Below are 26,610 nucleotides of genomic sequence, written 5' to 3' on the forward strand. Positions count from 1 at the left end.
CCGTAGCCGGGACCACGGGAATCTCGATTCTGTAACACCCTTCGACGACCTCTCCCGGCTTCTTCGTCGTCCTGGCCATCGTCAGTTCTTGAAATGCTGCCTACTCGCTTCCATTGATTAACCCCGTTCCATGTAGACATGCAGCGTGATGCATTTCTCCAAATCCCCATCCGTTAATGGTGGCACACTGAACTCACGCGCGCTCTCGGGAGTTGCGATGGCGCATATGGCACAAATAGCACATAGCGTACCAGGCCAATTTGCGATTCGATTCCCGAATTGACTTCAAATCTCCCCATGAGGTCATCGAGAACAGCAAGCATGTGGACACTAGCACATCGGATTTTTCTGGAGGCGACGCTCAAGCAGATGTATCTCGTCATCACATTTCTGGAACCAATGTCTACTGGCGTCTTAGTTCTAGGCCTATCTCATCCATCTAGCGACAGCTACCCAGCTCGCATGTCTCCTCCGCAATCGTCTCTTGACATATTCAAGGTACTCGGCCGGTACGACTAAATGGGGATAAGACTAGGATCGTAAAGATTGCTGCGCCAATAAAGAAACCTATTGTATTGAGAATGAACTCGAAGTTGCTTGCGCGCTCATTGCCGATCGTCTGGGAGTCGACGTAGAATACCACACTGCAAATGGTGACGACGGCCGCCTGCGCCAACCAGACAAGGGATGCGAACAACTTGCTTGAGAACAGCAGATTTTGGACAGCCATGTGCTCCTGGGGCCACGTCGATGCCGTTGGACACTCTGATACCCGTGTCAAAAGCAATGCTTGGAAGCACTGTTGATTTAGTTGGTGGCCTCCCCGACAAGGCTCATCTTCTGGCCCACATTGAGTATCACGAGAGTCCGGGAGCGGCCTTTTATACCGCAGCAGCTCCATTCTATCTTCAGTGTGTGGTTCTGACGTCCAAACATGTTCGAGAACCATACCTAGCGGCTGAATCAAGAGAATCAAGGGGACTAACTGTCCGAACCCCCAGGTGTCCTCCTGAGCCTCGGTCATGGATTGTATTTGACCTCGAGGGATCAGTACCTGGATTGTACCGAAGATCAAGCCCATCAGAGACAGCCAAAGAGATGCAGCGAAGGAGGAGATGACTTCAAACATGACCATGACTGGGAGTACGGGAGCTAGTAGTACCCGGAAGGTCCAATGCCAGCGCCTCTCGGCCGCAAACCGTAGAACGCGCACCATGAGCCTCTCGATGGGCCCGCGAACCCATCGGTGGTAGGCGCTGCGAGACGAGGAGAACAATTGGCCCATCTTCCAGAGATAACTGATGCTGAGTATGATGAAGCCGATCGGCGCATCTGGACTCACGCTGCCCCTCAGATCGCCCCAGAAACAGCGGGCGGGGATCGCCCAGCCTGTCTTGTTGGTCGGGATGTCTGGCCACAAGAAGTTTCCCCATGAGTTGCTAATGGTAGGTACGAGGCCGACGACAAGCATGACGAAGAGGACGAGCATGCCGGTGAGGCGCCAGACCATGACGCCGCGGTGGCGCTTGAGATAGGAAGCGAGTACGGTGATGGCCGTGAGGTGAACGCTGCTTGACATCCACGCCAGGTACAGCACGATCTGGTAGTGGTAGGCCGAGAGGGTCCCCTCGCGGAGCCCCTGAAAGCCGGCGCCCATGATGGCGATGCCCGTCACGATTTGCTGGTCGCTCATTGCGAGGACCGCGGAGCGGAGGCAGGCCTCGACTTTCGCCCTGTGCTTGCTGGACGGTCGTTTTTCTGGCTCCTGTTGCCGCTGTTGCCCGTTTCCACAGAGCCCAGAAGTCTCACTTAATCGGGAGGGGTAGGATCGGACGCGGAAGATGCGGCGATCCACGAGACTAAGGAGCTCGGAGTCTACGAGACCAGATAGATAGGCGACGAGGACGGCAAAGAAGGTCATGTAAGCACTCAAGAGGAAGGCACTGACTACGCCAACACCTGATATGTCGGCATTAGGCTCGACCACAGCGCCGTTTTGGAGCAAGTCGGGGCAGTCTCCCATCGAGAATTTGGCGGACCCGCCCATGTTCGTCTGTTAGTTGTCTGTTGAGGAGACAGATTCAGGATCTTGATGTTGGTGAGTATTTGATGGACTTTACGTCTCATAACTCGATGGTTTAACCTCCTTGGTCAGATATGGAAGGCCCGTTGCGATGTAATTATATTCTCGGGAGATATGTCGACATTTGAAGAAGCCTCCGCATCGGAAGGATTCTTGCTGTTTAGAACGATGGCAAAGGGCATATGTTAAAAAAGATGTAGGCTCCATCGTGAATTTAACTATCTAAATACGAGACAGGCCGTTGAACAAAAAGTGCTCTGCCATCATAATTAACAAACCCATGTCACGAGTTTCACTGACTAGCATTGTATGTGCACCCGCATGACTGAACTCCTCGGCGTAAACCTTAAACTTGCCTGTCCCGGGCCAGAGAGGTGATTTTCAGGTTTCTAGTGGTAGGGTTCCAGACAGAAGAAATATCTCTATTAATATTTCGCAGCAACCAATAATCCATTAATTCAACTATAGCAGGAAGCATGCTATTTTAATTAAATATATAAACTCATTTCAGATATGTATTTCAAAGCAGTAATCGTTCTTCCGCTGTTATTAAAATATCCACCGGTTCTCCATACGACTCCGTGATATCAAACCTCTCCCTCTGCTAAGTAAAGCTGCGTAGAGGGGAGAGATTATTATGGCAACTTTTCATAACCCTCCCGCAACAAAGAGAGCAGTGCCCAGGGATGAGTCAGAGCCTGCCATTAATAATAATCGATCGCTTCGCACACATGCATACTACTATACCCACAAAGCATCACCAAAGCAAATCGCTACTGGCTATTACACTAGAATACATATGCAAGGAGCATCAACTACTTAGGAGCTGCTGCTTGCTCCCTGCTGAGATCCGTTCTCTGCTTCGCTTGACGCCATAGCCAACTGCCAAGCTGGGATTGCTGCTTTCTGTGCCGGCATTCCACTGGCAAATGGACTCGAACGACCGCCCAGTGACGACAAATAGTCTTGTTTGCCTGGTGCCGATGGAGTTTCGCCGTTGGTTCCATTTCCGGTCTCTGCGTTGATCTTTGTCTCTGGTTCATTCCCGGGTGTTGTGGTCGAGGTAGAGGGCGCGTTGCTCTTAGCAGATTGGAGATAGTTACTGGTGGTGTTGAGGGAAGGGGCAGCGGGCGCAGACGACATGCGCTGACCGATGAGCGACTTCAAACTCTTGACTTCATTGGCGATCTCACGCAGCCGTTCATCGGTGAAATCCTTGTTCGCAGTCATACTCTTGGGGATGGCTTCCTTCAAGGATTCCACTTCACTCCGTAACCGATCCGTTTCGTCCTCCTGGCGACGTTTTCCCGATTTCGTTTCAGCCATAAACTCTTCCAGCTCTTCAAGGATTTTATCAAGCTTTTGAGTCCGGTCTTGTTCCGATGATTTGAGTGCTTCGGTGTCTTTCGAGAGCTGCTCCAGAGTCGCAAAGGCCTTCTCAAATTGTTCATCCACGGTCGCCTTATCCTGCTCCAACTTTTCAGGGGTAGGCGGTGCCACCAGCGGATATATATAACGCTTTTCAAGTTGTGTTAGCTTAGAGATGCATATCCCCTTCGAATCATTCAGGGGTTAATACCTTTGAAATAGAGTAGAGCCCGTAACCAACACCTCCGACGACGGTTGCCATGATGAACCAGTCCCGCCAATCCCGCTTAGGTGGCGGCGGCGGCGGCGGAGGCTGCCAGCCATGAGAAGTGGTCGGTGGGTAAGAGTTGTAATATGGCTGCTGCTGTACCGGTGCAGCGACAACTTGCGATGGGGCAGCCGCGGTTTGACTCGAAGGTGCTATGCCGACGCGCGTAAGAGAAACATCTATCTCCTCTTGTGTCAAGTTCTTAGATCGGAGGAACGAGAGTTTGTTCTCGACGGGGGACGACGTGACATTAGGGTCTTGCAAGACTGTGTGATATTTCATCATTAGATAGAGCCCACCAGCAGCAGCGTTCAGACGTTTGGGCGCACTTACAGTTGACCGCCGAGGCCACAAGCTCCTCGCGAATAGGCATATTGGCGGTAGCTTCGCGGGCCGGAGACTGGGTAATCGCACGATAGGAGACAGAGCTCTATTGATACACTCGACCTGGTTGACTTATTTCACCGGATTGATGATGTTCATTCAAACATGGTTGAGTGATGGTGTTGGCAGTAATCATGTCCCGTGCAAAAACATGGTGGCCGGGAGCCGAGGCCCAAATCCCGTCCTGGTAGGACAGCCGCATGGGCGCGGCAGTCATCAATCCCATTATGTAATGTTTATGGAGGTAGAGCTTGGCGTCGGCGGCACGGTGCGTACAGCCCTCCGTTCGCCGATGACTTGATTTACCCCACCAAATTTTCCTGACTCTTGATCGTAAAGCCCAGACGAGGCTCTACGCGAAGCTCAATCGAATTTGCTAAACACATCTTTCAGTCGTGAAGACTGCCTAGGAACTACAATACCGCGACGCATCCAAGATGGCTGGAGCTGCGAACAAGAAACAGAAGCGTGCGGACTATCGCCTAGCGCGGTCACAGCAAGATGGCGCAACCGAGATGCCCAAGAAGAAATTCTACCGACAGCGAGCGCACGCGAACCCTTTCTCAGATCATCAATTAGAATAGTATGAGACATATCTTACCCATGTCGCGTCTACGGCTAACTCGTATCTAGCCCCATGTCGCCCGAAGATATGGACTGGACGCCATTCTTCCCGGCGTATAAAACCGACCCCGAAGAGCTACCTGAAGCCACAGCCTCAAACGACGCCCAGATAGAACAGCGACAACAGAGTAGCATGCGCCAAGACGTCGAAATCCTGGATATTGGCTGTGGATTCGGAGGCCTTCTCGTGGCTTTGGCGCCAAAGCTGCCTGACAAACTCGTACTCGGAATGGAGATACGAACGCAGGTCACTGAATTCGTGCAGGAGCGCATTCGATCTTTGCGCGCCCAACACCAAGACTCTAACGAGTTCCAGAATGTCAGTTGTATACGGGCCAACACAATGAAGTTCTTACCAAACTTCTTCAAGAAAGGCCAACTTTCAAAGATATTCATTTGCTTCCCCGACCCGCACTTCAAGGCCCGGAAGCACAAGGCGAGGATTGTCTCGACTACACTCAACTCGGAGTATGCGCTTGTTTTGAGACCAGGGGGTATCGTGTATACCATCACCGACGTGGAAGACCTGCATAACTGGATGGTTCATCATCTCGAACTTCACCCGGCCTTCGAAAGGGTCTCCGAGGGAGAGCAGGAGTCGGACGAATGCGTCAAGATCATGACAACGGAGACTGAAGAGGGCAAGAAGGTGGAGCGCAATAAGGGGCAGAAGTTCGTGGCGCTATTTCGCCGTCTGGAAGACCCTCCATGGTGAACCCCCTAAAGCTCCCTCCACGGCGGTATCTCCCCGGATGTACTAGGCTGGACCATGGGGACTTCGAACGGGGACTTCGAAACACAGGAGACGAATGATACCATTGACCCTCGTGTCTTGCAGTGCACAATTTACTGCTCGCATGCAGCTATACTGCTGCTATCGTTTCAGAGGGTGCTCACTACAGTTGTAGTAAGCGTTGGACGTGTTCGAGACGCGAGTGCCGCAGAGCTCGTGGTATCACTCGGCGGCATTGCACCAATCTGCGTCCCTGGTAAGACACTAGCCACTCATGGAATCAAGCAGGCTTCAGCTGGAAGGGCCCAGGGCCTGGACTTCTACAGTAAGGCTTTGCATTGCCTGCCTTCCTGCGCAGTGGTTGCGATCCAAAAGACCCAAGATGGCATAGATAAGCGGCCATGGTTCTGCATGGGGTCCCCGAGTTTAATGTTTCTTCCAGCAACGTTAGCCTCCTTGGCACCCGGGGGAGTTGCATGAGACCATCGACAGGCATGCTAGGATATGGCCCTATTGGTCACCGAGGAAGTCTAGCGGGCGATAAAGCTGGGACACCGAGAGCTCCAGAATACAGACTAAATCCAACTAATGGTGGTATTTCGGCGGCGACGACCCCCTATTCATTGCCTTTTTGTCCAATGATCTTTGTTAATTGAAGTGGCAGACAGCATAGGACCGGAGAAGGCGTCGTCTCCGGGCAGCCACCCCGGTTTTGCTACGACTCGTTAATGCTGACTACTGTGGCAACTACCTCCGTTTCGGGAACACGCTGGTTGTTTCTCAAACGATGACTGCGGGATTTTGACCAACAAATTTTTACTATGGGGCTCTCATGGAAAGTCTTAGTAGCGCGCTGCGCACACTTTCCAACCTGCCACTGCAACATCTCCAGACTTCTGCATACAACACGCGCTGTCCATTACGTGAAGTCTATTCCAGGGCCCTCTTCAGTCTCTTGCCCACGTCCTGCCGTCTGCCCCGATTGGCGCCTGCCCTGTACATTTTGCCCCGTTTGCTACAGGTTTTCACATGGAGCAGCTGACTTTGATGACGTTGGATCTTGGGGTGTGTTACACAACATGGACATTCGAGTCCTTATCTGACAACGTGATTCCGTCGTACTAGAAGCTGTACAAGTACGACCTGCAAATTCTCCAGGATATCGGAAGGTGGGGATCGTGTACGCCGGTGCGACGGACGGCAGGGGTGGCGCCTGGCACCTGGTTGGAAGAAGTGCAAGGGAGCATTAGGTGCCAAGCTCTGCGCGCACCATCCTGTCTCTCCTTCCGAAAATGGCATTGGCAGGCCCGTCTGCAATCTCTTTATGGGCTGGAACGGCAGCCCATGGGGTGTGATGTCAGGATGGAGTTCCGCCGGGCCTCCTCCATCGCGCGTTCTCCATCCTTAGTGATCCTGGCCCGCTTAACCCGCTCAACCGTTCGCCGTGAAGCCTCTTTTTAGACCAAGGGACCACCCTCTCTCTCTTGATCCCAAACCTGTTCTCATTCAATATTCTACGTCCTATGCCGACAGTGGCCCTACTCTCTTTACATTCAATACCTCATGGTCCGCCGTTCGAAGCTAAGTATTTAACACTCTCTTGAGCCATCTTTAAACTTCACCTTACGGAGAACACGAAACACAAAGTCGCCCGACATGGAATCGAAACGTGACAACCTCAAAACCGGCGACATGGCGCAGCCCATGGTCGAGACGGACTCCGGCACCGCTGACGAGCTGCTCGCGGCGCTGGGTTACCAACCGGAAATGTTGCGGAACCGGTCGACACTCCAGGTAGCATTCATGTCATTCGTTCTGGCATCCATTCCGTATGGTTTAGCGACCACTATGTTTTATCCGTTGAACGGAGGCGGCCCTGTCGACATCATTTGGGGATGGGTTGCAGTATCCTTAATCATCATCTGCGTCGCTGCATCGCTCGGCGAAATCACAAGCGTCTATCCCACTGCTGGTGGCGTCTACTACCAAGCCTTCATGATGGCCAGTCCCTCATGGCGAAGACTCGCTTCGTGGATCTGCGGATGGCTCTACGTGGTCGGCAACATCACCATCACTCTCTCAGTCAACTTTGGAACGACACTGTTTTTGGTCGCTTGTGTCAACGTCTTCGAAACTGCCGACGGAAGCCCAGTCTTCGCTGGTGAAACCTACCAAGTCTTTCTTATCTTCCTGGGACTCACGTTGCTGTGCAACGCTGTATCGTCCCTAGGAAACCGATGGCTCCCGTACCTTGACGTAAGCCGCCCACCCATCTCAGATGAGCGCTATAGACTCCATATACTGACCGCCACAGACATTTGCAATTTTCTGGACGTTGGCTGGCGTTATCGCCATCATGGTTTGCGTTCTTGCCCTTGCAAAGGAAGGCCGCCGTGATGCCAGCTTTGTCTTCACTCATTTTGAGGCCAATTCGGGTTGGACACCAGGCTGGTCTTTCATGGTTGGGCTTCTGCATGCAGCCTATGCGACCTCTTCCACAGGAATGATTATTTCGTAAGTCAATACTCCCCGGCCTTGGTCTGGCCAAGACTCATGCTGATGGCCACAGAATGTGCGAGGAAGTCCGACAACCCGCAACCCAGGTCCCCAAGGCCATGGTTCTGACTGTCATCATCAACACCTTCGCGGGTTTGCTGTTCATGATACCTCTGGTTTTCGTTCTTCCCGACATCCAATCACTAATCGCTCTCAAATCTGGTCAGCCCGTGCCCGTCATCATCAAAAGTGCAGTTGGATCTGCTGGGGGAGCTTTCGGGCTCTTGATTCCCTTGCTAGTGTTGGCTGTCATATGCGGTATCGGTTGCACGACAGCTGCCTCCCGAGCCACGTGGGCGTTTGCCCGTGACGGCGCCATTCCGGGAGCGGCTCTGTGGAAGAAGATCCACCCTAAACTGGATGTCCCGCTTAACGCCATGATGCTCAGCATGGCCATCCAACTCATTCTGGGACTCCTGTACTTCGGATCCACAGCTGCCTTCAATGCGTTCTCGGGGGTTGGCGTCATTGCACTTACGACAGCCTATGCCGTCCCTATCGTGATCAGCATGCTTCAGGGGCGTAAAGCCGTCCGTACGGGCAGCTTTTACCTTGGCTCGTTTGGCTTCTTTGCCAACATTGTTTCCGTCGGTAAGTACATCATATCCGACTTGTACCCTCCATGCTGACACTCGCAGGCTGGTCCCTCCTGGCTATTCCCCTGTTCTGCATGCCATCTACCATCCCAGTAGAAGCGGCCACGATGAACTACGCCTCGGTGGTTTTTATCGCGTTTACGATTATCTCGGCTGTCTGGTATGTAGTCTGGGGACACAAGCACTACGCGGGCCCCCTACATAGGTTAGGTGCCAGGATTCCTGATCAGGCTGGTGAGGTGCACTTTTTCCGATGCATGGCAAGTTCCGGTGACCTATCGCACGTGACGTTGTGTGAATTTCGTGTCGCGTTTTGATCATAAGAATGAGTCGGGATTTCGAGATGTGATCAGGAACGTGATTTTGCGGTGCTTCCAGACAGCGGGAGTGGAAAACACGAAGAGTTCGGCTAGACGGCCGTTACGTTCCGCAAAGCCCCAGCGGACAAGGTCACCATCACCTGGAGATGTAACAAAACCTTCGAGTTTCATGATATCCTACGAAGTTAATATAATGACAAGAGATACCCACTAGCTACTGAGTTGAAAATAAATCAATTCCAAGTATGCTAATATCAGTCGCATGGCTGACTCTTAAATCCACATTGCGACGGTAGATGACGTGTGAATGGTAACCGGGCTTGGTTTCTTTTCATTCGCAGTGTCTGTACGTATCGTATTTCGAAACACCGTCATTCAAACAGTCGAGTACAAAGGGGGGCTTGAGCGTGGGTTGGGTTACAGCGTCCCACCGTCTACCGTCTGGAGCTGGGAACTATCGATAAGCACCCACTCCGTGCCCGCCTTACCTTACCTCACCTACCTTTCATGGAATGCAAGGTGGCAGCGCTTCCTTCAAACAAAGCACCCGGTTCTGCCAACAAACCCTCATCAATAACTATGGTTTGGAGGCTGCGGCACATGAAATTGGATGATGGCCCTTAGTGGGAGAGATGTCGCCCTTGCCGGAGTCGTCTGCTTCTTCGCATGGGGATATGTCACCAATTGGTTTCCCACGCTCCGCTGGGCGGGTTATGCCTTTGTCGCTGGTTGCGTCACCACCTTGCTGAGCTTCCTCCTGCTCATTTCGCTCACATCCAGGGGTTCGGTCTATAGCACAAGACACCGCTCATCACGGCCGAATTCCGTCAACTTTGTCGGCCCGGTTTCCTGGCGAAGAGAGACGTCGTCTCTGCGAGTCCGCCAGATCTACACACCGGTGCCACTGTACCCCGATTCGCGCAAGATATCGCATGCCCTGGACGACCTACTCTCCTTGATCAACCGCGATTTTGTGCAGTCATGGTACTCCCACATCAGCAAGAACCCGGTGTTTGCCAACGAAGTAGACAAGACCGCGAGACTAGCCATCGCGGATCTTCGCGATCGATTGTTCGACACCGACCTGGTCGAGGTTGTTATAAGCCGGGTTGTTCCGATCCTCACCGCGCATTTTCGAGACTTCAACGATGCAGAGAGAGCTGTTAGAGGGCGCAAATTGAACCGAGATGTTACCGAGTCAGAAGAGTTGGATCTCGCCATTGCGGCCAAGTATAATGAGGGCAGACTGCACCCTGCTGCGAGTATGGTATATTCCGATACCAAAATGATTCAACAAGAACACCTGCGCAAAACGATTGCTCGAGTACTGCCCAAGATACTCCCCCAAATATACTTAACAGCAGAGCAGTATCAAGTATCATACGTGAGATTGTGGCATGTGCTGTTCTTTCGCCAGTAGTTACCATGCTCTCTGAGCCAGATACGTGGAACCAAATCATGGAGAATTATGGACGCAGCATGCTGCAAGACCGGTCGACCGTACGCAAGCTGCGAGCTGCCCTCGATACCCATGCGTCTCCAGCCCCCAAGGTCTCTAAGTCCACCCAGTTCCCTCGTTTGCTACCCGGAGACAGTGAACGGAAATTCGAAAAGTTCATCCGCACAATCCGCAAGATCAACAATTTGTCCGACGCTCGCAGGTTCAGGAGTGAGGTGACTAGTCAACTAAAGAGGGACACGCAGCAAGATGATCAGAATCAGGTCTACATACGACGATTAGAAATGGGCAAAAGACTGCTTGATCAAAGGGTGCAGCATCTTGCCGCCGGCGGTGACAGAAAGGACATACCGATGTTTACGAACCCCATCCCTGCGCCAGGCGCTTCGAAACTGGAAAATGCACCACTCGCTGACTTACTCCGTGATACTTCCGCGCTTTCGTATTTCATGGAGTACATGGACAGGCAGCGCATGATGCCACTGGTGCAGTTCTGGCTCGTGGTGGACGGGTTTCGTAATCCCCTGGAGGATGACGGCCCGGAGGACGAACAGCTTCCTTCCCAGTTATCTCCATGGACCGATTCGGATCGCACAGATCTAGCTCAGATAGATCAAGCATATCTTTCGAAACCTGAGCTACGTGTTCCGGATTCTTCGAGAAAAGCTATCCGGACTTTCTTGCAAGCAGGGAAGAAAGCGACCCCTGAGCAGTACCATCAAGCACGACGCGCCGTTCTAAGAGCCCAAAGTGTGGTTCTGGAGGAGATGCGTTCAAAGTATCTTCAAGGCTTCAAAAAGTCCGATTTGTGGTACAAGTGTTTGGCATCAGAAGAGGCGGCTTCGAGGGTCCAGCCAGTTCCACAAGCCCCTGCTCCTGCCTCAGCTGGGCCTTCGCACCCACCACTATCACGGAGTTCTCAGTCCTATGGGCTCAAGCCTGCGCCAGTCTCGAAGCTTAACCCAAAACTCAACGCGACAAATGCCCAAGTCAAGCGCGGTTTATCGGCTACGGACCTTCGGGCATCGGCTACTAATGGTCACCATAGCCCTGATCCTCTCAATGAACAGCGTCGATCACTGGATGAGAGCACAAATTCCCCCTTATTTGACGATGAAGACTTTGAACACGATCCTATGGCAGACTCTGTACAAAGTCTCGATCATGATCAGGCCGGAACAACACCCGACAACCAGGTTGTTCAGGCCATGGAGGAGGTTCTGAACACAATCATAGAGGATGGGAATCGCCCCAAAACGGCCGAAGATCTTCGACAGTCCTTGTTCGGTAACGATGACGGGACTTTGAGTGTATTCTCGAATAACGATAATGACTCCGCCCGAGGTTCGGTTGATCTACCACGACATACGCCATCGGGAAAAGAGGTGGAAAGGCCCAGTCTTTCATCTTTGGGGCTCGTCAGCCCTGCATCTCGTATTGGGGTCTTTGTAGATAACGACTTGTTTGCCGAAGAGGACAAGTTTTTGTCTGACGATCATGCTGACACGGATGGCGAGAACTTGGTTAACGTCGAAGACGAGGTGCACGAAGCGGCCCCTGGCGATCTGGGTCTGGCTGAAGCTATTACTGTACTAACTAACGATATCGATCGGCTGGTTGCACAGGAAGCGGTCATCGAATCGCTTACCAAGAAGGCCGAGTTGACAAATAACACCCCGGAGCTTCGAATCCTGCGTAAATCCAAAGCGAGTCTGCAACGAGAACTGAAGCGGAAGGAATTGCAAAGACAACAATATGTCATTCAAGAAAGCGACAACAGTTTATACGGGCGCTCTTCTATCAGAATAAAGTCTATCCAAGTTGGCCGGGAGCCAGACGGTAAAGAGTTTGCGATGTATGTTGTGGAGGTACAACGAGTAGCAGGAGAGAAGATGCCTGCCGCCACATGGATTGTCACGAGGCGCTACAGCGAGTTCCATGATCTTCACCAGCGACTTAGACAACGGTATCCTTCTGTACGGAATCTGGACTTCCCCCACCGCCGGGTTATAATGAAGCTACAGAGCGAGTTCCTGCGGAAGCGCCAGCAAGCTCTTGAACACTACATGCAGGAACTTCTTCGGCTTCCCGAAGTGTGCCGCAGCCGGGATCTTCGTGCCTTCCTCTCCCAAAGTGTGATTCAGCAAGGCGAGGATCTCATGACGCGAGAGGATAAGAAAGACATGATCACTAGGCTTTACGACTCGGTCACAGACGGCATGGAGGACATTCTGGGTAACATCCCAGTTCTGGATCAGCTCTCTGTAGCCGGTCAAAATTTGATAGCAGCGGCGACAAACCAGCTCAACACCGTGCAACTCCCCCTAGTATCCAGGAGGATGCTATGACTGCTGCCGAGGCAGAAGCGGAGCTCAACGCTTTCGAGAACAAAGAGCTCGAGCCATTTATCAAGCCCATCTGCGACATTTTCCTGGAGATCTTCGAGCTTAATCGAGGCAACAATTGGCTCCGTGGCCGTGCCGTCGTCGTTGTTCTCCACCAACTGCTCGGTGGCACTATCGAGCGCAAAGTCCGCGACAATGTCAAATTCCTGGTGCAAGAGGACGCGATACTCAAGTATATCGGGTTGGTGAGAGACAGCATGTGGCCAGGTGGCCAGATGAATCGCAACAAGCAGCCTAGAACGACGAGTGAAAAGGCAAGAACGCGGGGGGAGGCGGGCTTGATGCTGGCCACCTTGGTCCCCGATCTAGCGGGCAGCGTGGTGGGCAGAATCAATGCGCAGGCGGCAAGCAGGAGGATATTTGCTACCTTGAATAATCCTCGGTTGAAGTAAGTCACGCAAGCCTCCGGCACGAACGCTATACACCCAGTGTACGAGACTGGCTAACATATATATAACGCACAGCACACACCTGGTGTTTACCATTTTAGACGAAATAATTGATGTGCTCTTCAAAGAATAAGAGAGCCTTGGGGGTTCCCTATGGGCGGTGGCGCCTTTCTGGCGTCAACGTTGTTTCGCAAGGTTGGAGTAAGTACCTGCCAACATAGTAATAGCAAGCATAGCATAGCATTGGCGTTTGTATCACATGAAGACAACGATTTCTCATTCTCTCGCTCGAATTCTTTTCTCTTACTGTTAGTCTGGACAGTCTTGTGTTCGAAACCGCGGTGCTTTAGCAGCTCGACTTGCGTGGGCCAACAAGACGCAAGATGTCAATAGTGTCGACACATGATAGATATGATAGATACCAGACCCCCTGTAGCTACCGAGCTCTCAATCTCGGTTCAGCGCAGTCCAGCGTAGGCAGGCCTGGGTTAGCCTGGGCTAGGCTTCCCTGCTAGGCTTGGCTCCTCCTGGGGCGTTTTCTCCTCAATTTTGGCGCCTCCACCTGCACATCCTCCACCCGCACTCTCTCCAACTCTTGTCTTGACCGACCTTCGATGACACTTGCCTTTCTCTACCTCCATCCTTCCCCGACTTTAGGCAAGAAGCTATCTCCCGGTTGAACGACAGCACCGTGGTGAATACAGCATACAACTCCCCGCATACCATTCGCCTCAACCCTCCTCCAAACACCAGCTGCTCGGTGGCAGCTGCAACGACGCCCGCTTCGGATTGTGTCCGTACAACACGAGAGAGCAAACGGGAGGCTGCACATTGATTCTCAAGCTTGCAGCAAGTAAGCTTCGGAAGCAGAGCTATCTCACTCTCGTTTTCTTTCGCCATTTGAGACCATACGCTCACCCACCCCTACAACAACAACAACAACAACAAGACCTAATACTCCCCAAGCATCCAACGGCAAGCCCCGCGGAGCTCACTCCATCGGTCTCGCATTCTACCCAGCAGAAGGTTTACCAAAGTAGCCCGTTTGAGGTCATTTCTTTCAGCCTTGTCCATCTTAGGATTTTTACCAACTTGGACCATCTATCTATCGCGCCGCCAGTTTTCCCCTCTTCTTGGGCCTCAACTCACCAGCCGAACTGAGTCGCCTTTTCTCAACTTTATCATCCTCCAAGGCTCGACTTGACCATCTGTTCCACGGCCATATTCATTCAATTGCAACCATGACTGAGGTATCAGCAACTCGCTTGTACCTGGGCAACCTGCCCAAGGGAGGTAAGCTTCACTCTGCTTTCTCTGTTACAGCTTGATTACGACTCTGGCTTTCCAATGCCGTTTCGCTACCATGTTCCACGTTGCGGCGCCAGCTGCGGGTTGTGCCACGGTTGGCGCGTTCCATTTTCTACACATTACGCATTGCTAACTAGGGCAATTCTATTGCGCAGTCACCAAGCAGGATGTTGAAAGTCACTTTGCGACTCATGGCACTGGCGAGATTACCGAGATCAAGCTTATGAACGGCTTTGGCTTCATTGAGTATAAAGATGCCATGGATGCGCGCGACGTCGTACCTGGTAAGTCTACTGTTGCCCATCAACACATGACAAACGAGCGTTTCTTGGCTAACACAATTCTTTTGCGCATAGCCTTCCGTACGTCTGGGACTCCTCCTGGCCACCGTGTTTCCTGACCTGCTGTCATCCGATCAAATTGTTCCCTGGCTAATATAGTTCGCTATTCTCAAGACGGATCCGATTTCATGGGCGAGCGCCTAACAGTCCAATTCGCCCGAGGCTCTCGACACCGCGAACCTGGCTTCGGCAACCATGAGAGAACCGCTCCTCGACCGCGCCGTACCGCGTTCCGAATGCAGATCACGGGACTCCCCAATGATACCAGCTGGCAGGTCTGTTATTATCTTCCGTCTATACTTTCCGTTCCACACAAGTTTTTCCCTGGATTATAGTCTTCTTCTGGTTCCTACCATTCCTCGGACCCCTGCCTGACCTTGCCGTATATGGGTTTCGCCATGCAAGCAAGGAGAAGGACGTCCTCGCTCCAGAGCCTTGAACCATCATCACGGCTAGCCAGTCGCTGTTGCAGAATAATCCCCTGGACAAGTTCTTCTGGATTGGGTCCTATGGTTTTTGGCCAAGGCGCCTGAGAAAAGGACCCCTTTCGTTGGATACCTAACGCCTATCTGGACCATCCGTGATTTTTACTGGATGACCGAGACAAGGCGCCTGCCCGCTCATCGCTTGATATAACTACCTCTCCGCTCCGGGACTTCCACTTACTTGGATTCTGGATATAGGATCTGAAAGATTTTGCGCGTCAATCCAGCCTTGACGTTGTCTATTCGGAAACGGGCCGCGAAGGCAATGGCCGAGGGTATGCTCCTCCCGTGTGAGATATTAACTCCTGGGCATGATGTACTAATGCAAATTAGCTTTGTCGAATTTGAGAATGCCGCCGATCTGAGAACCGCCGTGGAGAAGCTCGACAACCGCGAGTTCAAAGGACAACGCGTTACCTGTGTTGCCGATGTAAGATGCTAAGCGCCTTGAGCACCTTTTGAACACGCACTGACAGCGCGCTAGATCCAAGCCGAGGTTCCTGGCCGTGACCGTGGCCGATCGCGATCACCACGGGGACGCGGACCCCACAACGGAGGCCCGCCCGGCGAGGATTATCGACGTGGTCCTCCCCGCGGTGGCTATGGCGACCGCGGATACAGCCCTCGACGTGATGATTATCGTGACGGCTACCGCGACCGCAGCCCTCGTGGCCGTGGGGAGTACTACGATGAACGACGCTACGGCCGTTCGCCGCCGCGTCGTGGCCCTCCCATGGACGACTACCCCCCTCCCAGAGGCCGGTATGAGGACCCGTACCGCCGCGACTACGGCCCGCCTCCTGACCCTTACGTGAATGGACGCCCGTACGATCGCCCGCCCCGCGATTTCCCTCCCCGTGATGGACCCTACCCACCTCGTGAAGGGGCGTATCCTCGAGATGACTATCGGCGAGGGGGAGCTGGCGGCGGCTACTGGTAAACAATTTCTTACCACCCCTATCTACTGCCTCTTCTGAGGGTGCCTCCTTACCTTATCTAGATACCGCACTTTTGTCCGATGACGACATTATCGAGATGCACAAGTCGCCAAGTTCTGTCAAGATTGTTGCGACTCGGGCGGGTTAGTGAGGAAAGCTGCTACGACAAGATTGATACAGTTAATACCCAAAATGACTTTTTGATTGTTCTGTCTTTTGTTTTCTCTTTCGATTCGAAATTGTTTATGGGCACTGGGGTTTGTCGGGATATTGAAAAAAATCGGGCTCTAGGAAGGGACTTGACGATACGATACGGCCGTGCTGCCTCTGTATGATGGTATTTATTGTTTGACTTTGAGAACATGAATTGAAGTGTACGCAGAAGAACAACACATGACGTCTCATGCGTCCAAGTATTAGTGGTGTCGTCAAGTGGGACAAGCTGGATGTGATGTGGAGAGCTTCATGTTGTTACATGTACTCCACCGCTTGCCGCATATTGCTTAATAATGTCTGAGGGGTGCTGCTTCCAGGTACTGGTCCGGAGGCTACGGATGCTGTTGAGAAGGCAACGATTACCAATCATCCATCCCTTGCATCCTGTTTGCTGCATCTTGACAGAAAGAGTGTGCCTCTGCGTTTGTGTTGGTACTCTACGAAAGTGTATAAAACGAAACCATGGCCACCGTTCCTGTACGGAGTCTTTTGCGAGCTCAATCTTTTGGCATAGCCAACGCATCTTCCGCTTCAGTATCAACACTACGCGCCCTTTCTTTAATTAGCCCTGCATATCGTCGTGGTCTCGTCACAGCAAACCATATAAAGAGCCAGACTAGCTGGTGTAACAAGACATACATCAACCCTATCACGAGTCGCTGTTCGCGTTCGCAGAGAGCAGCTTACTCCACCAATAGCACAACACCCCCGCACACAGAAGAAACCGACGACACTATGGCCGACAGCGAACCCACTGGTCTCATTGCTAAGAAGGGCATTGAGCTGTTGACTTTCAGTATGCTTTCTCTCCCTTGATTTTCTTTTGTCCCAATCGAATGTGAAGTTGAAGTAGAGCACATTGCCCAGGGCGTGTATCTTCCACCATGCAAGAGCGGGGGAAGTTGCTGATATCTTACTAATCATGAAAACAGGCACACCCAATGGGTACAAAGCGTCCATCCTGCTCGAGGAGCTTAAGGAGGCCTACCGTCTCGAGTACACATGGCAGTCGGTTAACATCATGAAGAACACGCAGAAGGAGCCGTGGTTCACGGCCATCTGCCCCAATGGCCGCATCCCGGCCATCGTGGACCACGACCGCGGCGACTTCGCCGTCTTCGAGGGCATTGCCATCCTGTCGTACCTGGCGCGCCACTACGACCCGGACCACAAGCTGAGCTTCCCCGTCGACAGCGACGACTACTCGGTCAGCGAGCAATGGATGGGCTGGCAGCACGGCGGGCTCGGCCCCATGCAGGGCCAGGCCAACCACATGTTCAAGTTCGCCAAGGAGCCCAACCCCTACGGCGCCCAGCGCTACGTCGGCGAGAGCGAGCGCCTCTACGGCGTCCTGGACGCGCGCCTGAGCGGCCGCGACTTCGTGGCCGGGCCCGGCAAGGGCAAGTTCTCCATCGCCGACATCAGCATGATCGGCTGGGCCGCCATGTGCGAGTTCTCGGGCGTCGACCTGAAGATGTTCCCGAACGTCAAGGCCTGGATCGACCGCTGCCTCGCCCGCCCGGCTGTGAAGCGCGGCTTCGCCATCCCCAACGACGCCGCCCCCTTCCTCAACGGCCCGTATCTCGAGAAGCTCGAGAAGGACCCCGAGGCCCGCCAGAAGTTCGATGAGGAGCGCAAGTACCTGCAGGAGTCTAAGGAAAAGTACGGGTATAAGTACTCTTCCCCTTAGAGACAAAAGGCAGTAGAAGTTGCAGCAGAATAAGCTGCCACGACGGGAATAATAGCAGCAACGGAAGTCAAGTACCAAGCAGCAGTAGTTTCAATGAATGATAATGAAATTTATTGGATAGTAGCTGGCGTTGTGCGTTTGTCATGACACCTTTTACCAAAGAGACTCTTGTTACGGGAGCACAATAAGCCGTCGAGTAATCAGGATGAAAACTATTATAGAGCTAGATTCAAATGACAATATCATTCGAGCTCCATAGTTGGCGATTTCTGATTTGCGACTTCTGGAAAAGGCTGCCGCGGTTTCTCTGTGATGTGTCGGTTGCCTCTCGGGTGAGGCCGGCTTAAACAAGTTATTGGCACGGTGGCGAAAGCTTCGATAGGTTTGACTCACAGCAACTTAGTAACTGAATGGCAAATCATCTGAACCACCTATCCCTATAACTACCACGATCCGACTGCACTTCACAGGTGATTCATTTCTGTTTCCCTCTTTGGATTCATCAACTCCGTCTCACAAACAAACTTGCGACAACCTCAAATTTTTCTCAGCACTCAATTACGTCACAGCATGTCGTCCATCAACCAGAACGAGCCCTCGGCCATGGGCCCCCCGCGAGGCCGCCCTCGCTCGCCAGCAGCAGCCCGCAACCGATGCGCAGCCGGAGCAGCCCAAGGCAACCGGCGCCGGCGTGAACACGGGCGCAGGTACCACGCGCGAGAAGACCGAGGCCGAGTTGCAGGCTGACCGCAATTACGAGGAGCGCATGGAGGAGGAGTACGCCAAGCGCGACGGCGGTGCTTGAGCTTGGGGATGATCTGTATGCGATTTCTCGGTTGGGTCTTTCATCTGGGCTGCGAATAGTGCGGACATCCCAACAGAAGCCGGGCCGGCGCCCGCATGATCGGGCGCCCCCCCTGCTTGGAGTTGATTTCTAGTATCTCCCACAATTGAATTGAAATCACCGCCAGCTACACGAAAACATATACCGGTGGAGATGAACCGCATCAGCATCGAGCATATAAATACATGAGACAACAATCCATCAATTCCATCATGGGGCCGTTTACCTAGGGATTCTTCATGCTACGAGTTGTTTACTGGACTTGGCAATCTGTCTGTCTGCCACTTTCGGCTACCGATATCGACTGTTCCCAGCAGTAAAGTTGGGCATCAGCCGCATGAGGTCATCAGAGACTCCAGGCCAACCTTCGTATTTTTAGCATTCGCACTATTTCGCAGTGTCTCCCACAATCCTTGCTGGACGACGGCCTAGCTTCGGTAGTCGATGCCTGGCTACCAAAGACCAAGCATACCAACCCAAGTTACCGGGTAGAAAGGCACGCCTTTGATGATATGTCAATTGCACGTATCATCTTATTACGCTGTATCAACAAAGACAACTACGCCAGTCGCTGTGATATGTTCGCCCTCAACCGACCCAGGGTGACATCTAAGTCAAGTCTGCTGTTAGGTCTAAGACAAACATTAGGTTCCGAATTAGGTCCGGATGTACGAGTTAAAAGCAGTCGACATACCGGCCACCCATATTTACCTCGTTCGAGAAGCAACAATAGGAAAGCGGCAATGGCTCCAGGTATGGCAGAACCCGACTGTCATGTTGAGACGGAGCGGCGCGTCGAACAGCATACTGCCCCTTATGTTGAGCGATGCAGATGCATCTAGACAATCCCATATATCCAAGTGCTCTGCCCAGCTTCCCCTCTGACGGCTTCCATTTATGTCTTGGTTCTTTTGGAACCGTGCTGAACGACCATGATCAGTGGCACTTGAAGTTTCGCTCAGGAGCCGAGCCGTTTTTGCCCATGGACTTCCCCAAGCAATAGACTTCTGACTTACGTGAGTTGCGCCATCCATTTCCGTTTGCCCCCTTCCTCTGAGCTTGGGCCTAATCTCTGTCTCGAGGTGTCTCTTGTTTTCTAGATCTCTCTCCTTCCACCTACGGCTCTCATATCTCGTAGTTGCCTGTAGGTGACGATTTAAACGGACTTTTGGGAGACTGGCGACGCCCCAATCACAGTAGGTAGTCATGTCTCGTCCATTATTTGGTAATACACTCTTGCTGCCCCTCCCCTCCTTACTACTGGCCTCCTTTTTCATTCTCGTTCTTATACCCACCTCGCTCGTCCCTACAGCGTTCGGTCAGCAATTCTCGCAGACATGCTACGCCCCCGACGGCACCGCGGCCTCCGACGGCTCCTACATGCCCTGTAGCTTCTCCGGCAGCGTGTCCATGTGCTGTCCGACCAACAGCAGCAGCAGTAATGGCAACAGCGGGAGTAGCGGCGACCCACGCAACAGCGGTGGCAGTCGCGATACCTGCACCGAGGGCGGCTTGTGTATCGGCCAGACCGATGGGAAGACGCGGCGTGGCTACTGCACCGACCAGTCGTGGAAGAGCAGCTCTTGTGTGAGCATATGTACTAATTCATCCGTAAGTCTTATGAGCTTTCCTCCCTTTTACCTGCCTTCTTCCTCTCGGAAATGCAATGGCCCTTGATTCTGGGGGGTTGGACTGGAACATGCTACAAAGCTACTATGGGATGCATGTGGGGAGAAGCCAATATTCAAGGAAACAAACAAACGCCAAATACACATGAATCTACCGGATCTAAGGACAAGAGGCAATGTCCGTCGAATTACTCAATCACTAACTCGCTTTCGTCATTGCAGTCCGGCGGATCTTCCAGCGGCGCCGCCATCTTGAACTACTGCCCCAACGAGCAGAACACGTACTGCTGCGGGGACGGCAACACGACGTGCTGCGGCACGTCCTTTGCCCACACACTGGCCGGCTCCGCCACCGTCACGCTTTCCACGGTCGTGTCGACGGCATTTGTGACCTACACCCCGAGCGCCACCGTTGGCAGCAGCAGCCACCAACCACTTAGCGGCGCCGCGCGCGAGGCCCTCTCCACGGGCGACAAGGCCGGCATAGGGATCGGCGCGGGCGTGGGCGGCCTGGCCATTGTTGCCGTGGCTTCGGCGCTGGTGTACCGCGCCAAGCGGAGGCGGCAGAGGCAGAAGCAGAGCAGCAAGATGGATGAGGCCGATGGTGAAGGCAGTAATACTACAGATGAAGCGGCAGCGGCGGCAGCGGCGGCGGCGGGAAGAAGATCGTCATCGTCCACGGATGATCCAATGTCGCCAACCTCCAAGGCTACCGAGCTGGGCGGGCAGGCCCTGGAGAGAAGGCCCAATGAGCTGGACGGGGAAGGGGCCCGGTTCGAGGTCCCGGCTACTGCCATCTCGACCGGGGGCAAGAGGGAGCCGGGGGCCATATTTGAGCTCGAGGGGGAGCCCGTCAGTCCGGTTGAGTTGGCGGGCGAGAGCGAAGTCGGCTCGCCACGGAAAAGCCATGCGGGCTCTATACGAAAGAGCCAAACAGGTTCTCTACGGAAGAGCGAAGCGGGTTCTCTACAGAAGAAAGACGCTAAGTGACCGGCTTTATGAGTTTTCAAGTCCAAGCTTTGCCTTCTTGACTTGATACACCTAGGGATTGAGGCGAGATGACATTCATTTTCGTCCAAGCGTGTTTCTGGCTACTTGTACATACATACATACATGGTGGATTTCATGAGAGATGAGAATATATAGTGAATGAATTGAGACTTGTGCTATTACCACCCTTAAATGTGAGCTCATCAGGGGAATTAGGAGACGGCGACAGCATTTCACCTTCCTACTGAAAAATGAGGCTTGGTCATCCCGTATGGTCGACTGTGCTTGCACTGGCAACATGTTAAGTTACAGTTTAAGGGGAGCAGAAAGAGACTTGTGTGCCTCAACACAGTTTCAAGCGTTGCAATATTATTGACTTCCCATTAGACCGACTGGGCCCCATCACTCATTATTTCTGTCGAATTACTCATTCCAAGGCTGCAGGAGAAAAACAGAAAGAGAGCGGGTAGGAATAGGATAGCCTGTGAAACTTGATGGAAAGAAAAAGAAAACCCTAACCCGACACAAAGCATCTCCAAGAAAATAAGGTGTGCGCTGGCTGGTCATTCAAGCCCATCAGCAAACCCAAGCACAAAGCGGCTTCTCACAGACGGTTCTTGGCCTCTCTTCGGGCCAGCTTCCCGAATCCGACCCCAGACAGTCTTGTGGCCACACCATAGGCCGGGAACTCTCCAATGTGGGATGCCGCGACAACATCTTCGCCCTCCACCTCCACAGAGAGGCTGGGAACCGACTCGACAGGGATCACGGTACCGTCGGCCTTTGTGTTAAGCGCAGGTTAGCACTTGTAAACATCCAAGTTGCACAAGGTACATAAGGAAAGACAGATAGACACGGCTCCGGTTGTCGGAAGTGACACAGCGTCTCTGTTCGCATACGTTTCTGGCCGCATGCACTTCGCCACGTGGCGAGAAGAAGAACAAGGAGTCACGGGTGTTCTTGTGGACGTGGCCAACTGCATATACGCGCCCCCTTTTCTGTTCGGGTATGGGATAAAAAATAAGGTGGGGGTCGGAGACCGGGGAGGAAAAGGAGGCAAACAAGCAAATAAGCAAACAAACGGAAGCTGATTGTTCGTACCTTGCGTATCTCGACACGGAATAGCTGGCGTAGTTTGGACGTCACGAGCTTGACATCGCCGACAGGGGCATTTCCCTTGACAGCAACAGCATCCGACGCTAGGGCCCGATCCAATGCCCTCGTGAGTGGCACCTCGCCATGCGTGCGACCCTTCATAGGCATGGACAGCAGCGACATCTGGCCTGCCTTCTCGTCGCCCAGCATGAAGTAGACGGTGCACGGCAGCTGCAGCTCGGCGCGCTCGACGGATACGTGCGCAAAGTACTCTTTACGGGGAGCCTGTTGTTGGCGGCGGCGACGGCGCTGCTGTTGCGCTGAGGAGACTCCATTGGCGCCGTTGCTGTAGAGCTGGTTGACCTTTGCGGTGACGGCCTTGCGCGTCTCCTCCTGCGAGAGCGACCAGTCGTCGATCTCCGGGTACGTGTAGCCGAAGGTCGCCATGGCGGCCGCTGTCCTGCCTGTGTGGAAGCTCGTGGGGTCGTCCCCCCGGTAGAACGGTTTCAACGGACTGTCTGCGGTGACGTTGGCGTCCGGGGTCCCGTACAAAAGGCCCGCGAAGCGGACCTGTGTTTGGTACGTGTTGTTATAGTGGATGGCTTGCCACATAGCATAAAGGCGGTCTACGTTGGCGTGGTGTAGCCAGCTAAAAGTGTGTGCCTATTAGCAAGATCCCGTGTGCTCTCCCCTAGAACTGGTAGAGGAGACGGAGTGCAAATACTGAGGAGCAGCGCTTGCATGAAGAAGATGTCTTACAAGAGGGGGTCGAAAGCTGAATAGTCAAGGTTTTGCATCACAGCACCGAAGACACCGTGAACTTGGTCATGAACGGACTCAAAGGAAGAACTCCGATCCTCCGTGGAGGCCATGGTCTCGTAGTCCTTTGCCGACGTGAATACGCGGTACTTTTAGGGGAATTAGCTGGCGTTCTAGCTGTTGGGCCGGTTGGCAACTCACTACTTGATCTTGAAGAGAAGAGCTGATATCCGCAAGTGACTGATTGACAGCATCGTACTGGTCGCTTCCGTTCGCATTTGGTAACCGCTTGGTCTCGTTCCAGTACCAACAATCTTTGTTTCCATCATCGGTTGGGAAGTAGTGAGCCTCTGAATTCAGGGGGAACTGTTGCCACCTGTAGCTATACAGTGGATTTGGTATGTCCACCTTCCCATGAGGGCCATTGACCTTTTGCGCTCATGTCAGTAAGCATGCTGTTTTATCTAATGGGTATCTTAAGAGCCATATGGGGCCCTTGGGTGAAGAGGGGGTTATAGTTACTGTAACGCGTTGGTCTATGACCGATGCTGGTAACCTATAGTCAGATGCCCAGTCCCAGTATGGCACACGGAAGCTCTCAGCTGCCGCTTTGTAGGACGCCGAAGAACTATTTTCATACTGCGATGCAAATGCCTGTACGTGATCTCCAAGTATTTGCTTGGTGGGCGTTCGGATTAGTTATATTCTACTACTTGCGCATCACACACTTACTTCAAACAGAGCCACATATGGCCGATGCCATGCAGCAAATTGAATGCTCTATTTTGCCCCGTCAGTATACTGGAAGCCCCAGAGTCCTATGGTGCTCCCTTAAATCTTACTCCATGAGGGCAAAACCCAGCCAAAGTAACTACAGTGGCATTCTCGACGCCGTTCCAGGGAATGAAAGGACGCCCGTGGATGCCTGTTAGTATTCAGTGTTAGCAGTAGTTTATGTTTGGGGCATTACCAGAATGGAAATACCAGCTAACTGAAAGTACGATATTGGGTCGCTTTCAGACTTGTTCTGCAGGTCTGATAGGCCTAAGATATATAGATCCCTTGTCGCCCCGTTAGTACCGAGGCATGGCTTGGTATCATCAGTACTCAATACTCACCATGATGGCCCCCCTGCAGCTTGTAGGTCATTGATATTCTTCCTAGCTGGCCGTTCTCCGGTAATTTGGTCGATTCCAGTGGAGAGACCAGTAATTGGGATGGCTTGGCCTTGGGCTACAGTTGGGACGACGAAGCTTGCCAGCGCCATAACGAGGTGTGCGTAGTCACGGAAGAACATTCGGTCGTAGTTGGTTGAAAGCGGGAGATTCAAGCTTTACGTTGTCGGGACCGCCGTGTTTATCCAACTCTGAAGAGACCTCTCGATTGCCAGAACATAATCCTCTGACTAGCCTCAACGGTACAGATCAGACTGAGACAGGTGACGATTAACAGCACAAACTGCACATGTATTTCGGGAAGCGAGAGACATTATATAGAGCCCTCGTGCTATGTTGTTGCCTTGGATACTGCATCATTAGTCCGTGGTATCAAGCCAAACAGCCGCCACTATTACAGGGTCTGGTGTGGATAGGAACAGTGGTGACATTGACAATTGCTCTTTGCATACGATACCAGCCAATCATTCGCGGTAACACCGTTGACTAAGAGGAGGTCAGACCGTACATGGGCTATATGGAGTATCGGATCACCGCAAAAAGCGGTGTTGATGTAGAACAAGCCGAAAAGCAATTGAAGTCCAGGATCACTCACATTTCTGTCTATACAGCTCCAGCGCAAAAGCTTGATGGCAGGGCCAGCTAGCTTGACGATTGGTTTGAATCATACCGTTCCCGAGCCGCCAGAACTGACCCAGGGAAAAGTCCCTGGCATCCCCTGGCCCTGCCATGCATTCGACGTGTTAGTGCTGACGCCCCCTGGTGGAACGTTCTCTCTATGGGAATTATCCCCGAACTGTGCACAAAGGCTAACAGAATAGAGAAGCCTGTACGAGCCCAAGAGCTTGCTTGAAAGAAGCATCAAAATTTGCTGCCGTGGAACACGACAGACAAGCCGAACGTGGAATTCGGTCAGCCCATCTGCAATACAAGCAACAAGGTTTCTGTGTGTCAGCCTTCTCTTCCCTTCGTTACACAGCCACCGAGACGCGAGGTTTGACGTCGTACCGACATGGACATGTTCTCTCGTGTCCGGAAGCATGTTGTGTAAGTGAATTGGATGCAAGTGTGTTCCCGATGAGATCACGGCGCGGTCACTCTTATCTCTATATTCTTCTGACCGCTTTCGGGACTGACATCTGAATCAAGAAAGAGAAGGATAATGTGTACCGATCGACGAGGGCCAAAGCACGTAAAGTGCAAATGAGGCAGGAACCGCGCCTCTCGCTTGCAGTTCTTGGATGTTGAGTGCATTAGCTAGCTCTGTTGATGCCACCCGGCCTGTCGTGATATAGTCCACTGCTGGCCGGGATAACCATAAGATGAGCGAATTAAAGGGCACTCGTTATGTCTCAGCAAATCATACCGTTCATCGGCATTGCCAATACCACTCCTCCAAACCGAAAAAGGCCCACGCCGTGGGTGGAGGGTCTTACGGGCGTAAGGTATGATGGGATGCTGGAAAGCAATAAGGCGCCGTGGGATAGTTAGTTCATTGCCTGCACCCACCAGAGGTTTGGTAAGTCCAGGTTGTCACGAGGTGTTCGGGTCGAGATCCGTCTGGTCATCTTGATAGCCAACTTTGGTGCCCCAAAAGCGACCAGCACCTTGAAAGTTAATCAGAGGTGACTCACTTAAGTCAAGGTCTCGGACCAGACGTTTAATGTTTTAGAAATTTCCCTTGCCGAATCGGCCGACAACCGAGCTGTGTAGTCGAATATGAGTATGTAGATGGAGTCATCCCCCCCTCTCTTTTTCGCGAGGGGGCTTTTGAAAACTCGTATGCCTTGGCATTGAAAAGCAGCAATCCTTTTGCAGGTGAATGATGAAACAATAGTCTCCCTCAGAATGCGTGTTTGTGAGAGAAGTCTAGGAAACCACCGCCCACGGTTACTGGCGGGGAAATCAAGCTATGCTATTGTTGTCATACGTACAGCAATTATCCTGCCGCAAGAG

The 26,610-nt window shown here is 52.7% G+C and overlaps 9 protein-coding genes across 9 annotated transcripts; 6 read left to right on the forward strand and 3 right to left on the reverse strand.

The window, feature by feature from the left end:
• Nucleotides 1-493: 493 nt before the first annotated feature.
• Nucleotides 494-2,047, reverse strand: PG998_013437 (uncharacterized protein; the record flags this gene model as incomplete). The annotated part of the gene is made up of 1 exon (XM_066880253.1): nt 494-2,047. One exon carries the CDS (start codon nt 2,045-2,047, stop codon nt 494-496), a length of 1,554 nt encoding a protein of 517 aa, XP_066724392.1.
• Nucleotides 2,048-2,902: 855 nt separating this feature from the next.
• PG998_013438 (uncharacterized protein) lies at nt 2,903-4,092 on the reverse strand (the record flags this gene model as incomplete). Its single annotated transcript, XM_066880254.1, has 3 exons — nt 2,903-3,601; nt 3,663-3,985; nt 4,053-4,092. 3 exons carry the CDS (start codon nt 4,090-4,092, stop codon nt 2,903-2,905), a joined length of 1,062 nt encoding a protein of 353 aa, XP_066724393.1.
• Nucleotides 4,093-4,540: 448 nt separating this feature from the next.
• Nucleotides 4,541-5,442, forward strand: PG998_013439 (tRNA (guanine-N(7)-)-methyltransferase; the record flags this gene model as incomplete). The annotated part of the gene is made up of 2 exons (XM_066880255.1): nt 4,541-4,686; nt 4,737-5,442. The coding sequence occupies 2 exons, from the start codon at nt 4,541-4,543 to the stop codon at nt 5,440-5,442; spliced, it is 852 nt and encodes a 283-aa protein (XP_066724394.1).
• Nucleotides 5,443-7,116: 1,674 nt separating this feature from the next.
• On the forward strand, nt 7,117-8,929 carry PG998_013440 (amino acid permease; the record flags this gene model as incomplete). Its single annotated transcript, XM_066880256.1, has 4 exons — nt 7,117-7,716; nt 7,775-7,974; nt 8,030-8,607; nt 8,655-8,929. The coding sequence occupies 4 exons, from the start codon at nt 7,117-7,119 to the stop codon at nt 8,927-8,929; spliced, it is 1,653 nt and encodes a 550-aa protein (XP_066724395.1).
• Nucleotides 8,930-9,557: 628 nt separating this feature from the next.
• Nucleotides 9,558-13,318, forward strand: PG998_013441 (methyltransferase-domain-containing protein; the record flags this gene model as incomplete). The annotated part of the gene is made up of 4 exons (XM_066880257.1): nt 9,558-10,194; nt 10,302-12,626; nt 12,695-13,184; nt 13,261-13,318. Coding segments are annotated over 4 exons (3,510 nt in total), but the record flags the coding sequence as incomplete, so codon positions are not given.
• A 1,108-nt stretch (nt 13,319-14,426) lies between these two features.
• On the forward strand, nt 14,427-16,259 carry PG998_013442 (uncharacterized protein; the record flags this gene model as incomplete). The annotated part of the gene is made up of 7 exons (XM_066880258.1): nt 14,427-14,478; nt 14,649-14,777; nt 14,850-14,855; nt 14,934-15,109; nt 15,518-15,594; nt 15,653-15,749; nt 15,804-16,259. 7 exons carry the CDS (start codon nt 14,427-14,429, stop codon nt 16,257-16,259), a joined length of 993 nt encoding a protein of 330 aa, XP_066724397.1.
• A 676-nt stretch (nt 16,260-16,935) lies between these two features.
• Nucleotides 16,936-18,968, forward strand: PG998_013443 (uncharacterized protein; the record flags this gene model as incomplete). Its single annotated transcript, XM_066880259.1, has 3 exons — nt 16,936-17,269; nt 17,406-18,141; nt 18,752-18,968. 3 exons carry the CDS (start codon nt 16,936-16,938, stop codon nt 18,966-18,968), a joined length of 1,287 nt encoding a protein of 428 aa, XP_066724398.1.
• A 1,245-nt stretch (nt 18,969-20,213) lies between these two features.
• PG998_013444 (uncharacterized protein) lies at nt 20,214-21,625 on the forward strand (the record flags this gene model as incomplete). The annotated part of the gene is made up of 2 exons (XM_066880260.1): nt 20,214-20,618; nt 20,858-21,625. 2 exons carry the CDS (start codon nt 20,214-20,216, stop codon nt 21,623-21,625), a joined length of 1,173 nt encoding a protein of 390 aa, XP_066724399.1.
• Nucleotides 21,626-22,229: 604 nt separating this feature from the next.
• On the reverse strand, nt 22,230-24,776 carry PG998_013445 (Tyrosinase; the record flags this gene model as incomplete). The annotated part of the gene is given in 9 exon segments (XM_066880261.1): nt 22,230-22,406; nt 22,727-23,369; nt 23,480-23,628; nt 23,681-23,908; nt 24,002-24,133; nt 24,212-24,259; nt 24,322-24,404; nt 24,464-24,585; nt 24,598-24,776. 9 exon segments carry the CDS (start codon nt 24,774-24,776, stop codon nt 22,230-22,232), a joined length of 1,761 nt encoding a protein of 586 aa, XP_066724400.1.
• Between the last annotated feature and the right edge of the window lie 1,834 nt (nt 24,777-26,610).

The sequence above is a fragment of the Apiospora kogelbergensis genome (assembly GCF_038363985.1).
Source record: "Apiospora kogelbergensis strain CBS 113332 chromosome Unknown utg000009l_segment0_segment0, whole genome shotgun sequence".
NCBI lineage: Eukaryota > Fungi > Ascomycota > Sordariomycetes > Amphisphaeriales > Apiosporaceae > Apiospora > Apiospora kogelbergensis.